The following is a 14,502-nucleotide window of genomic DNA, read 5'->3' as shown; positions in this document are numbered from 1 at the left end:
ACGCACATACACCTGCCCAAAATTCCTTCCAGTCTGGTTTTCCTGGACTTCCCCAAAGCCAGACTCCAGGTGACTTCACCTGCCTCCTTCCATGTCGTTCAATTTCATCCGCCGCTGACCTTGAATCAGTTTCGGCTTCGTCACAGGGGCTCTTCTCTCAAGCAAGCAACTGACGGCATCTCTTCGATCTTTCTCGCCTGTCTTCCAGATTTCTCAGGCAACTCTTCTGTTTTAAAATTCAAGTTTTCTCAAAAACTTTCTCGTCGATCTTTGTAATTTAAGTTTTCTCAAGTAAATTTCAATCTATCTTTATTTCTAAGTTTTCTCCTTCTACTTATAAGTTTTGTGCCATTTTTACATCAATTTCTCTATTTTAAGTTTTCTCAAGCAGATTATCCATATACCGTTCTAGTTTCCAAGTTTTCTCAATCAACTTTTCTTAAAGCCAAGTTTTCCATCTGTATAGAGAGTTTTCAGTGCTTCCATCTATCTCTGCAATGTTAATTTTCTAAAACAAATTAAAGCCAAGTTTTCCATCTATATAGAGGGTTTTCAATGCTTCTAACTATCTCTATACTGTTAATTCTTTCAAACAACTTAAAGCCAAGTTTTCAAACTATATAGAGAGTTTTCAATGCTTCCATCTATCTCGCGAGCTGTAATTTTTCAGAAGCAATCTTTCCATTCATTTTCCCCGTGTTTATACTGACATGCTCTCTCGGGCTTCGTGTTTGGAAAGAGTTTTGACGGCTAAATATTCCGTTGAATCTGTTCGCTGGTCAAGTATGTTCTGAAACGCAAGACCAACTTTCTACAATTGCTTCTGCTGGGTGTAAATATGTTTACAACTACCAGAATTGATTTACGCTTGATTTTTATACCACTGCTTTGCCAATCTAATGGCTAATTATTCTCCCGATTTTCACTACGCTAATTTTCTTATATTTGTGACGAATAGAAAGACAAATTTCTAAATTATGATGCCCTCACTCTTTTCCATAACTTTGTAATGGTTTCTGTGAATTGTAAATCAATTCTTATCGAATAATTCAACGTCTCTTTTAATATCACTTTCTCTTTTTCATAATATTTTCAGTCATTGAATCAAATGATCTGTTTCTGTCAATTGTAAATCGTTTTCTATTGAATAATCCAAATGTCTCTTTTAATATCACTTCTTTTTCATATTATTTTCAGTCATTGTATCAAAAGATGTTTCTGTTTAAATGTGGATTTTTTCCCGAAGTTTAGTTTCGTTTCAGAAGACCGCATTAACATCCGCAAAGTTCTTTGATTTCTTTTATTATTCAACACAAGATATTAATAATTTCCAATAGAGCTCTGGAATACTGAGTCACGTAAAACATGAAGTTCTATTGCTGCATATTATCATATGCGATGTCCTTTGATATTGCTCTTTTGTATATGCGATGTCCTAAAATATTGCTCTCTTGTATATGCGATGCCCTTTAATATTGCTCTCTTGCATATGCGATGTCCTTTAATATTGCTCTCTTGTATATGCGATGTCCTTTAATATTGCTCTCTTGTATATGCGATGTCCTTTAATACTGCTCTCTTCCACATGCGACGTCCTAAAATATTGCTCTCTTGTATATGCGATGCCCTTTAATATTGCTTTCTTGCGCATGCTATGTCCTTTAATACTGATTTCTTGTATATGCGATGTCCTTTAATATTGCTCTCTTGTATATGCGATGTCCTTTAATATTGCTCTCTTGCGTATGCGATGTCCTTTAATACTGCTCTCTTGTATATGCAATGTCCTTTAATATTGCTCTCTTGTATATGCGATGTCCTTTAATACTGCTCTCTTGTATATGCGATGTCCTTTAATATCGCTCTCTTGTATATGCGATGTCCTTTAATATTGCTCTCTTGTCCCATTTTCTTAACGAATACCATCATCAACCCTTTTCCACGAAGTTTACGACGCCGAGCAGTTCGTAAAAAGAGAAAAAAAAAACTCCTTTTGTCTGAAACCACCCGCAAAAATTTGATTGCGAGAAAGAGAGGAATGTCTAGGAGGAGCATCGCCGAAGCCTCCTTCCGTCGGCGCTGTTTGCGCTGCCCGGGGCGACAACTTTGGGTTGAAACTTTCATTCTTGCCTTTCTTCTAAGTTGAAGATTCGTTTCATTTTTTCGTACTTTCTCGAGATTAAGAGCCTATGCTGAAAGCCATCGTGCTTTCACTCGCCGCTTCCTGAATTATCGTCGTCTTTGATTGTTCATTCATTTGCGTGGTTTTTTCCTTCCTTCATTTCCGAGAGAGAGAGAGAGAGAGAGAGAGAGAGAGAGAGAGAGAGAGAGAGAGAGAGAGAGAGTATTTCATACTGTTTTTGCTCACTTCTTCCCTGGGAGCAGAATGAGTGATGCTCTCTCTCTCTCTCTCTCTCTCTCTCTCTCTCTCTCTCTCTCTCTCTCTCTCTCTCTCTCTATATATATATATATATATATATATATATATATATATATATATATATATATATATATATATATATATATATATATATATATATATATATATATATATATATATATATATATATATATATATAATAAATCTTCAACAGCAATTCATCTGATACATCTTCACTGATGGGTCAGGGAACCAAAGGCTAACCTCAAGATCATATCTAGCCCAGACCCGACGGAAGCAAAAATATGACGATGCAAGTGACCCGCCTCTTAAATGAGGGAAGATTACAACCATCAAGAAAATACAGGTCGCGAAAGTTATTCCAAAACTTGGAAGAACGAGGACTGAAACCTGCATTAAACCTGAAGCAATTAGAATTCAAGTAGCACGTTACACAATCTATAAGAACAAGAGGAAAAGAAACGAAAGTTTTACTGAAATAACGAGAAGAAAATTACTGAAAAGTGTAATGTCTATTACAATTTGGCTATAATAGGCTATTACTATCTACAACTCCGCTGGCTTCCTAATTATTTCAGAATTACTTCACTCGTTCGGAAATCGGAGATTTGACTCGATTTCATTTCTAATTTTAAGCACCACTTTCTTGGGTATATTTAATAGGAGACGCATCCGGGTTCTGTAATTACGTACTTGCTAAAGATGATAGGCAATTTGATTTTCATTGATATTTGAGAGAGAGAGAGAGAGAGAGAGAGAGAGAGAGAGAGAGAGAGAGAGAGAGAGAGAGAGAGAGAGAGAGAGAGGTTGGGGGAGGGGCCACACACACACACACATATATATATATATATATATATATATATATATATATATATATATATATATATATATATATATCACACATTACCACCTGTAAATGTGTGATAAATGAATCATATATAAAAGTGATAATATATATATATATATATATATATATATATATATATATATATATATATATATATATATATATATATATATATATATATATATATTTACAATGTGTGTGTATGATTTAGAGAGATCGAGACAGAGAGAGAGAGAGAGAGAGAGAAAATATTGCGTGCTAGCTGCCAAAAAACGCCCAATGAAATCATACCCTAGCGTCATTTCGTCCTCTACGATCTCAGGATATAATTGTTACCGACGCCCTGAGGCTGATCCTCAGAACTTGTCCCAGTCCCCATCGAGTCCTTCCTAAGCTGAACCTGTCCTACCTGTCCTCCCGACATTTTTTTTTTTAACCCATTACTCCTCTACGCATGCACGTCTGTGCCCACTGAGCGTTTTGAAATATTTAGTGATCTCTTTCGCTTTTTTTTTTTTTTAAATCTTCTCTTCAGCTTCATTTTTTTTACATCTAATTTACCCTCTCTCTCTCTCTCTCTCTCTCTCTCTCTCTCTCTCTCTCTCTCTCTCTCTCTCTCTCTCTTGTACCTTATAGTCACCTTAAATATTTTTACTGACAGTTCTCTTTCTCTCTTTGCTGCTTAGAATTATGCATAATTTTTAACATTCTCTCTCTCTCTCTCTCTTCTCTCAACTCTCTCTCTCAACTTCATCAGCAGCTTGAACATTTTCACGTCTACTGTATAATAACTACTTATTTCTCTCCCAGCTCCATATCACACCCAGCCTCTCTCTCTCTCTCTCTCTCTCTCTCTCTCTCTCTCTCTCTCTCTCTCTCTCTCTCTCTCTCGGTTGTATCTCCTAATCAGTAGAAACATTTTCACACTTACTATTCCCCCGTCCCCACCCCTCTCTCTCTCTCTCTCTCCATCACTCATATCTGGTGACTTCTCTCGCTCTCTCTTTCATGTTAACATAACTCAAATATAGTAACTCTCTCTCTCTCTCTCTCTCTCTCTCTCTCTCTCTCTCTCTCTCTCTCTCTCTCTCTCTCTCTCTCAGCCGTCAGTGTGTCGGTGACCCACTTTTCATTCTGTCTTGGCTTGCTGTTGCCATCCACGTGTGTCCTAACCGACGGAGCGGAAGAGAAAAATGCCAAGAGACTTGAAAGGGCTTAATAAAACGTAAGAGAGAGAGAGAGAGAGAGAGAGAGAGAGAGAGTAGAAGTCTAGAGACAAAGCTCAGACGTATATCAGGCTAGTAATAATATTAATAATAATAATAATAATAATAACGCAAGATAAAAAAAACAGTCCAAATCTAGAATGAAAAAATACCAAAACCCAACTAATAATAATAATAATAATAATAATAATAATAATAATAATAATAATAATAAAAATAATAATAATAATAAGAAGAAGAAGAAGAAGAAGAAGAAGAAGAAGAAGAAAAAGAAGAAGAAGAAGAAGAAGAACAACAACAAGAAGAACAACAACAACAACAACCAGTCAAAAAGAAACATAAAAAGCGAAAAAAAAACAAAACGAAATATTACCTACGACTTTCCGTCTCTCGGTAGACGTATTTATGCAGAAGCCATCACTATGCAGAAGACGTAGCGTCCAACAGCACTTAACCCGCGTGAAAATTTGTAAGCTTTCGGGGCGTAAGTGGCCATCACTCGCTAATGAATGAATCTGGGTTTGGCGTTGGGATGAATGCAAAGAGACTACGTTGTCAGATGTTGACGGAACAGAATAGCGAGACTATACCGAAGGAATTTGATCATACGTGAAGTGATATTTGGTAAACGTCAGACTCATATCTGAAGAGACCGTTTATCGTAGTTTTAACAGAGTATAGAACTTTTTGATCGTATGATTAGTAAGTCAGAGGAAGTTAATTTCTTCATAAGGATCGTATCTTTTTTAAAGAAACCGTTTTATTGAAGTTTTAATGATATGCGAAAAGTTCCCAATCGCAAGATAAGAATGAAGAGTAAGTTCAGTAAATACGTAGTAAACTAGGACGCTTCATAGAAAAAAAATAAACCCCTGACACGGTTAATGGGGAAAGTGGTATCAAATTCCTCACAAGTTTTACAAGGATGAGAGAGAGAGAGAGAGAGGAGAGAGAGAGAGAGAGAGAGAGAGAGAGAGAGAGAGAGAGAGAGAGTCTGGGGTTCACGGATTTTTTTGTTATTCGCTCATTCCTCCAAAGCTGTCGACTGCAGCCAGAAAAACGAGTTATGTTTATTGGTACCTCGAATAATAATAGTCACTACTGTTAATCCATCTTCAATGTCATGATATTGAGAGTATTCCCACTCCTAGAAGTCTGTAATGTGATTCTACATTTGTTCATTACTACTACTACTACGACTACCATTTTAGTTTTCTGAAAAAACTATTTTGCCGGCTTTGTCTGTCCGTCCGCATTTTTTTGTCCGCCCTCAGAGCATAAAAACTACTGAGGCTAGAGGGATGCAAATTGGTATGTTGATCATCCACCCTCCAGTCATCAAACTGCCAAATTGCAGCCCTCTAGCCTCGGTAGTTTTTAATTTACTTAACGTTAAAGTTAGCCCTGATCGTGCTTCTAGCAACGCAACAACACAGGCCACCACGGCCAGCTGAGAGTTTCATGGGCCACGGCTCATACAGCATTATTCCGAGACCACCGAAAGATAGATCTATTTTCGGTGGACTTGATTATACGCTGTAGCGGCTATACAGAAAACTCGATTGCGCCGATGAAACTTCGGCGCATTTTTACTTTTTCTACCATCATAAGTGGCTGATAATCCCTGTTAAATAAAATCTGACTCCAAACAAAATAGCTTTTCCTCACTTCATATAGAAAGTCACCACTTTCAACCGCAGATTAAACACACAAACGCCACAGCAATGAAACCTCACACACAAAGAAAAACGAGCTAGAAAAACCACAGCAATTTAAGCTAATTAAGAAAAGGTCATTGAGAGTAATTGCCATCTTGTCTGCGCGCATGATAATGTACCTTAAGTAATCATATCCTCTTCACACAGCCGTTAATCACTGCAGCCTCCGATAACTTTCGAAATAACCATCAATCACCGCAAAGGAGAGAGAGAGAGAGAGAGAGAGAGAGAGAGAGAGAGAGAGAGAGAGAGAGAGAGAGAATCACTCCGTCAACCTGTTACCCAAAAGAGCCATTCTGGAATTTTAAGAAAATGGGCCTATACCGTTGATTCCTCGTCCTGGTAGCAAACACGGGTTTACTTGGCTGTTAGTCGAGAGTTTAAAGAGAGGAACAGCAACCATACATACATGCATACAGTATACATGAACGTATGTACAAGACATAAACATTCATTCACAAATTTTAAACACCTAACCAAACCCATGCTGTAATGAGCAAAGCTGGCGACCACACTTGCATCGATCTACATCATATCAGATTAACTAATCATCAAACATTATTTTCTTTAATGCTGAACCCTACCCTTTCATCCCTCCATATCCTGGCTTTGATTCACATAAGGGTACTAAGTTTCCAGTTCCGTCGGCCTCTTCTCTTGAAATAAAAATTTCAAAACATTTCGAGGAATTCTTGAAATGCGCAGATCGGCGTTCCTTAACTCTCTCTCTCTCTCTCTCTCTCTCTCTCTCTCTCTCTCTCTCTCTCTCTCTCTCTCATAAAAGGGGGATGTAGGCCTATCCAGGACCTACAAGCCGAAGACATCAACCCCTTTTCTCTCCCTCGAGGAAAATGAAATAAACTTTCTCTCTTTCTCTCTCCCTCCCTTGTCCCTCTGTCATTATCCTTAAGAGGACGCACATGGAAATTTCCAATTTGAAAGGGGGAGGGGTGGGAAAGAGAGGGTGGTAGAGGGGAGGAGGGGGGGGAGAAGAAAGGTGCCTGGAATTGTAGTTGTGGGGCAGGTAAGTGGAGGGGGTTAAGAACCGCACGTTTTATGGTGGTGTGTTTGTATTATGCCTGCTACCTAAGAGGGTCTTTTTTTTATTCTTTAATACTTTTAGTTTTTGCTGCTGTCAACACTTTTCTTTATCTTGCAGAAACACTTGTGATGAATAAATTACAACGACAATAAACCAATCATCACTAATAATAATAATAATAATAATATAATAATAATAATAATAATAATAATTGTTACAATCCTAACTTCGATAGCAGGAAGTTGTTACGAAAAAGAACACTATCAAACATTAGGATAGGGAAATACTTTGAAAGGAACAATGTTAAGAGACTTACAATCTGTGAAAAGGTAATTAAACAAAAGAAGAAGTAAAACACTATTGACATGTTCTAAAAAAAACCCATTACAACAATAGCCAAAGGAATAATACTGATTTACTACATTTTATTGTTATTTTGTAAATGAACCTGCACACACACACACACATATATAATATATATACTATTTTTCATATTTAAAGTTTAAAACTCCCTATATCTGTAATGTAATATGACATGTCATATATTATATTACAAATAAAAATATGTATATATATAACAAACTCTCTTATTCCATTTTTGAGTGATGTTTTTGCAAATGAGCGACATATATATATATATATATATACATATATATTAATATATACAGATATAGGACTTGTAATATTTATTAGCACTGTTGTTGTTGTTGTCAACAGACCTGCCACTTGTGCAATTCCTGACTTAACCAAAGCAAGACTTTCATTTCCTGTTACATTCACTTGGTCAGTGACCTAGGAGGATTGACATAATTATGTGTGTGCGTGTGTATGTACGTGCTCGAGTATGTGTGTGTGTGTGCTGAAATGCCATCTGCGTTCTCGGTGCCAATGGCAAGAACTGGCGTTATTTCTTTTTTTTCATCGGGTAAGTAGCTGCTTATGAATGAAAACGGTGACAGCTGGGTGTGATAAACTCTACGGGACGGGCACATCATATATGAATGATGCCTATCTGACCGAGTTGTACAGTCAAAGTGTATTTTTTTGACACGTTTTGTCATATTCAACGACTGTTTTCTTGTTTATTAAAGACGAATTAAATCTGATCTTACACGGTACATGTCGTAAAGGAAGACTGAAGCTTATTTACTCCCGTAAAAACTTACCAGGCTTAAGCTTTACTTGTTCAAACAAATAGTATCCGCGTATTTAAGTAAATTAATGATTACTTGCCAACAAATATAATTCATATATGAAGCATTACGATATCCCACAACTCATAAAAACAGTGTCCCTTGTTTGGAACTTCCTTTCATGATAAACAGAATAAGGCCACGTTATATATATATATATATATATATATATATAATTTATATATATAATATATATATATATATATATGTGTGTATATATACATATATATATACACATATTTGTGTGTATGTGCGTAACAGGGAACTGTTTAAATACATAATTAGGTTATTTATTTAGAAACAATTTTTATGCGAAGAGGGCTATGGGAACGGCGCCTTATACAGTCTTATACAGACGACAAATAACAAGGACTCCTGACAAATCCTTTATCATCAATAGACATTTTCAAACTCCACAAGAATCCTGTCACCCGAAATCGTCCTTTTTCCTTAGGAAAGAAAATTATTCATTACGAAATGAATGATTTCTTTTGGGGTGGGGAGGAGATACCGAGTTTATCTTAAGGTTAATGAGCCATCAATAAAGTTCTAATCATTCTAAAAACATCATATTTCATCGTTAATCCTAGATTTAATGTGTGATTATCGTTCTCAGTTTCGCCTGGAATTATCGAAGTCCTATGTATGGGACTATTCTACATTTCAGAATATCTTTATATTTTGATAAACAAACAATTATAAATTTGTGCTGAGAGAGAGAGAGAGAGAGAGAGAGAGAGAGAGAGAGAGAGAGAGAGAGAGAGAGATGTCTCCAATTATCCCACTGAGGAATGCACGCACGAGTGCCGTTTGTCGTCAGGTTAGTATGCGAAGGGAACGTCGTGTGTCCTCCTCCCCTCCTCCTTCCTCCTTCCTTCTTCCTTCTGCGTCAGTTCGTCAAGAGAAAGCTCATCGTCATCTCTTTGGTACGTGGTATTTGCTCAAACTGAATTGGGCACAAGGAGGTTAAATGGGCACACACACTTTATCTCTGTGGGTGGCGAAGGGTTATCTACCTGTGACCAACCTCTGAGGGGCGTAGGGTGAGTATTTTTTGTCACGAGGCCTGAATTTGGCTCTATCTATCTATGTACGTATATATCTATCCATTTATCTACTGCCCCCCAACTTACGTGGGACCGAGTGCCTTGTGATTCTCTTCAGCAAATAATAAAAATACTGTGGGCGTCCTGTAGAAAAACAAACAAACTACCACCCCTACACCCGTCCCCACTCCTATCCATCTCCCCGAATCACCACCCCACCCCATCCACCTACCCACATACCCACCCATCCCCCTTAAAAAATCTAACAAACCTGTCTTAGGGCCTGGGTTGGCCTGTGCCATTACTGTCGTAATAAGTTTTTGTTTGTGCTACGGCCGATGGGACGTGAAGCCAGTGGCCCTGTGTGGCCTAGACAGGAGGAAAACATGGAAATGAAGGCGGAAGGGATATGGCAGGGGCTCAACCCTAAAGGAAGCAGGGAGGAAATTCAAAAGTCTTGTAGCAGAGGAAAAGAAACTAAGGCATGAGCTGCGATTCCAGGATTGCCGATTTCCATAGGAAATAACTGTATCGAAGTGTCAATGGATTGTAGTTGTTTCTACGCATATCATTTACTTGAATGCCACCTCCGATAGCAACAGCAGTAACAGTATCAGCATTGATATTTCTCCCTCCTTTCCCTTGCTGCTACTACTACTATTTCTAACACTAAAACCATGAACTTCAGCATAAAAATCCCCCGGTCAAATACACCTGAGCGCTGCAAAGTGCTCAAAAGCTGAGACTTTTGTTTAGTAGACACCTGAGGCATTTCAAAACTCAAAAATAAATTAGCTATAAAAAACATTATATGCCTTCATTATTACCAACACACGAGCTTCATGAGCACTTTTCGAAAATTACCTTGGCAGTTTTGATAATGAATGACTACCCTTTGCGCACAATCTCTCATTATTAGTTCAGCTTTGAGTAGAACAATATTTGTTTTCCAAAAGGATTCACCTACAGACTGTATTCCTGTAAACTCCTAGCTTTGATGCACAGGTTTTATTCTCTCTCTCTCTCTCTCTCTCTCTCTCTCTCTCTCTCTCTCTCTCTCTCTCTCTCTCTCTCTCTCTCCTGTCTCTAGTTTCTCTTTAAGCTTTGGTTTAATAGTGCGCTCAGGTGGCTTTCACGGCCGATCTCCAAATACAAAGCACATTTGCAAATATCATTCACCAAAAAGTTAATGGTATGTCATGTCTAGTTCGTTGCCCTAATTTACAAGTGTGTTATTCCAAATTATCTGCAGACACAATACTTGAATTAGCTTTGATATCATCAAACAATAATGCAAATCAAATATTCATATGCAAGACTCGTCAAACATATTTTCACCGAGCCTTTCAGGCAGTCACAAATTGGTTCCCTTCGGTAAGGAGTAATCAGTCATGAACACAAGTGAAACTTTACCGATCATAAAACAAAAGAAATCCAGAAATAACTCAGGCCGTAATAAGACTGACCTATAAGCGTGACAGACTTTGTCGATGCGACTCGTAAAAAACTTCCTAAAAGACGACCGCATTATGCCAAAGGTGGGTCATTTTCATGCACACATCAACTCTCCCGCAAACCGCTTCATCGCCGTTCGTCAGCGAGGCGAAATTTCTTGGGCAAGTCCGGCAAGAAGAGAAAACCTTCTTCCCTCACCAGAGGCCGCCACATCACACAACGACTAACTTGAAATAAGATATTTTGGCAGGAGTAATTCCATCCTCTTCGTGTATTCGGTTACTCTCGCTCTCTCTCTCTCTTTTTTTGCTTCGCTAGAGTTTTCTCTCGAATAAGTACTTCTAAACACATTTTAATCTGTCGTGTGGTTTTCTAAAGGGTTATTGCTGTAGACGTAGAGCTTCGATTAAACTAGAAATTACGGGACGAGGAGGATGTTTGAAAGAATTTCTCTGTTTTGAATATATTTTCTTTTCGTAATATATTTCAGAATGAATTTCTTATAGATGATAGGGTTATGTAAAGGGGCAAAGCTGTGTGTGCAAGTAACAGAACTAAGCACCCAACTTTAGTCAAAGAACAAAGCACCCTACTTGTGGCAATAGAACTAAGCACCCAACTTTAGTTATAGAACAAAGCACCCTACTTGTGGTAATAGAACTAAGTACCCAACTTGTGGTACAAGGACAGAAAAGAACGTTTAATCTCTCCTTTGCCCTACTAATAGTTTCTTTTGTTAATATATTTTTAGAAAGGAAAAGCATTTAAATTAGAAGGAAATATCATCCAAAAGGCCAGTACTTTAACTGCAAGACTGATGAAAATAGAACATTAGGGGCACCTCTCAGTACAAGGATAAAGACATTAAGTAGGCCACGAGCAGAGCGAATGAATTCCCAAAGACCATTTAGTTTTCTCCTTTAATTTAGCGTCTTCCTGTCATTAATGCCCAGTAACCATAGACGCAAACGTCCCTCAGAGTTCGGACGGTCAACACGAATATCCCAAACTGCAAATTTTTCACTCGAAACTCGATCTACTGTAAGTAATAATCATTCGCGTTTCCAGTCGCAGAGGGGAATTGATAAGTCGGTCAGCATGTGGCAACTCTCCCCCTCCTCTGCGGGCTGGTTATTCCTGTATGCCCGACATTTTAGTAAAAGTCCTACCGGAAGAAAATGCGATTCCTCAAGTTTCGGTTGATTTCTCTTTCGAGAAAAAATAAATAAAATGAAGTACAGAGAGAACGAAGAATACAGCTGTCCTTCTCTTGTTTCGTGATTTTCTCCTTATTTTTAAATTGTTTTTATTGTGAGACAAAGATTTAATATCTCTTGTTTATATGTGTATATGTATATGTATGTATGTATATATACAGTAAGTATATATATATATATATATATATATATATATATATATATATATATATATATATATATAAACACTATGTGTAAAGACTTCAACGCGACATAAAGGAGTGATCTTGCAATATATTGGTTCCATTTCACCGTCGTCTTCAGTCGATGTTTCGATTGTTGTGTGCGTATGTATATATATATATATATATATATATATATATATATATATACTGTACATATATATGTACACATACATGTATATTCATATATACTATATATATGTATAAACTAAGTAAAGACTTCAACGCCACATAAAGGATGTATGATCTCAGTAAAGACTCAACGTCACATCAGCCGCTGTTTCGATTGCTGTGTGTGCATATATATATATATATATATATATATATATATATATATATATATATATATATATATATATATATAAACAGCAATCGACACATCAGCTGAAGACGACGGTGAAATGAACCCAATATATTGCGAGATCACTTCTTTAGGTCGCGTTGAAGTCTCTACATAGTTTTTTTTTTCATCTACAGTACAAACAAAATGAAATGTGATTTCCAAATACAGGACAATTTCCTTATTTTCTTTAGGAATTTTCACGCACACGCACAGAGAGAGAGAGAGAGAGAGAGAGAGAGAGAGAGAGAGAGAGAGAGAGAGAGAGAGAGAGAGAGAGAGAGAGAGAGAGAGAGAGTCATGCTAATATCGAGGGCCATGTTAAACCCATAAAAAGCCGAGTACAGAACGTAGTCTGTTTTGTCTCGTGCATTTAGCAATGAACAACAGCGATTAACCCCTTCAATACTATTTACTTTCTATTTGATTCTCAAAAGGGATGGATTTACGATTTACTTCTGCCATTATAAAAATAAGTTCAATTTTACCGTATGATTTTTATGTGATCTATTTTACATACACATGGACACTAAAAGGAAAATGACTTAGTTACACTAATTCCCTAACTTACAATATATATATGTATACATATATAAATTATAATATATATATATATATATATATATATATATATATATATTTATATACATATATATATATATATATATATATATATATATATATATATATCTACCTACCTATCTATCTATATGTCTGTCTATCTATCTATCTATCTATCTATATATATATATATATATATATATATATATATATATATATATATATATATATATATATATATATATATATATATATATATATATATATATATATATATATATATATATATATATATAAACATATATAAGCCATGCCTTCCAAGCACGTAAGTCTCTTAGAAATAAGAAGAGTACGCAAAATGATTTATAAGTACCATTTTCTATACCATTCTAAAAAAAATCACCTAATTCTATTAAAAAAAAATCTTAACCACAGAGAGGGCAGAAATACCACACTTTACAATCCTATTTTTCACACTATAAAAAAAAAAAATTCTCAAGCCCTATCTAATTTACACATGGAAAACTAAAAAAAAAAAATCCTGATCAAACAAGGTAAATCTGCAATGTTACACAAAAAAGTAAAAATTATCACATTTCATAAAAACCAGCTTAAAAACCAAATAAAAAACATCAACTGGACATTTCCCCTCATATATACACACGAGGGTACCCTGAAAACAACACGCGATTCGGAAGCCTCGGTTGTTGTTGTTGTTATTTTTTTTTTCTCCCTTCAAACAAACGACTCAAACTGTACTCACCGATTTTCTTGTTGACGGTGATGGCAGGTCCGAGTTGAGAGTCAGCCAGGACGGCGGCAACGCTGAAGGTGTAGTCGGTGTTGGGATGGATGCAGTAGTTGCACTGTTCGGGGTTCAGGACGAAGGAGCACTCGGCTTTGTCGCACTGTTAATGGAGAAGGGAGAAGTCTTGTCAATGGTACTACAGTATTTAAGCACACACACACACACACACACACACACACACACACACAGACAGAGAGAGAGAGAGAGAGAGAGAGAGAGAGAGAGAGAGAGAGAGAGAGAGAGAGAGAGAGAGAGAGAGAGAGAGTGTTTCCTATAATTTGGTACGTACTGTTGGCCTGGTGAAGTGAGGTTTATCAATTCTCTAGCACTATTACAAAAATTCTTTTTTCTTCCAGTAAGAACCATGTAAGGATTAATACCACTGATTATCAAGAAATGTATTTTATAATAAGCAATAGCCTTATAC

At 36.7% G+C, this 14,502-nt stretch overlaps 1 protein-coding gene across 1 annotated transcript in view; it reads right to left on the bottom strand.

The window, feature by feature from the left end:
• The window catches only part of LOC136828381 (uncharacterized), a 190,967-nt gene that overhangs the window by 94,346 nt on the left and 82,119 nt on the right, over positions 1–14,502 (bottom strand). The window contains exon 8 of the mRNA XM_067086402.1: positions 14,031–14,175. Coding sequence (XP_066942503.1) covers positions 14,031–14,175 — 145 coding nt within the window. The remainder of the gene's footprint in view (positions 1–14,030; positions 14,176–14,502) is intronic.

This window comes from Macrobrachium rosenbergii, chromosome 1, assembly GCF_040412425.1.
Source record: "Macrobrachium rosenbergii isolate ZJJX-2024 chromosome 1, ASM4041242v1, whole genome shotgun sequence".
NCBI lineage: Eukaryota > Metazoa > Arthropoda > Malacostraca > Decapoda > Palaemonidae > Macrobrachium > Macrobrachium rosenbergii.
This window is presented reverse-complemented; position numbering and strand designations above follow the sequence as displayed.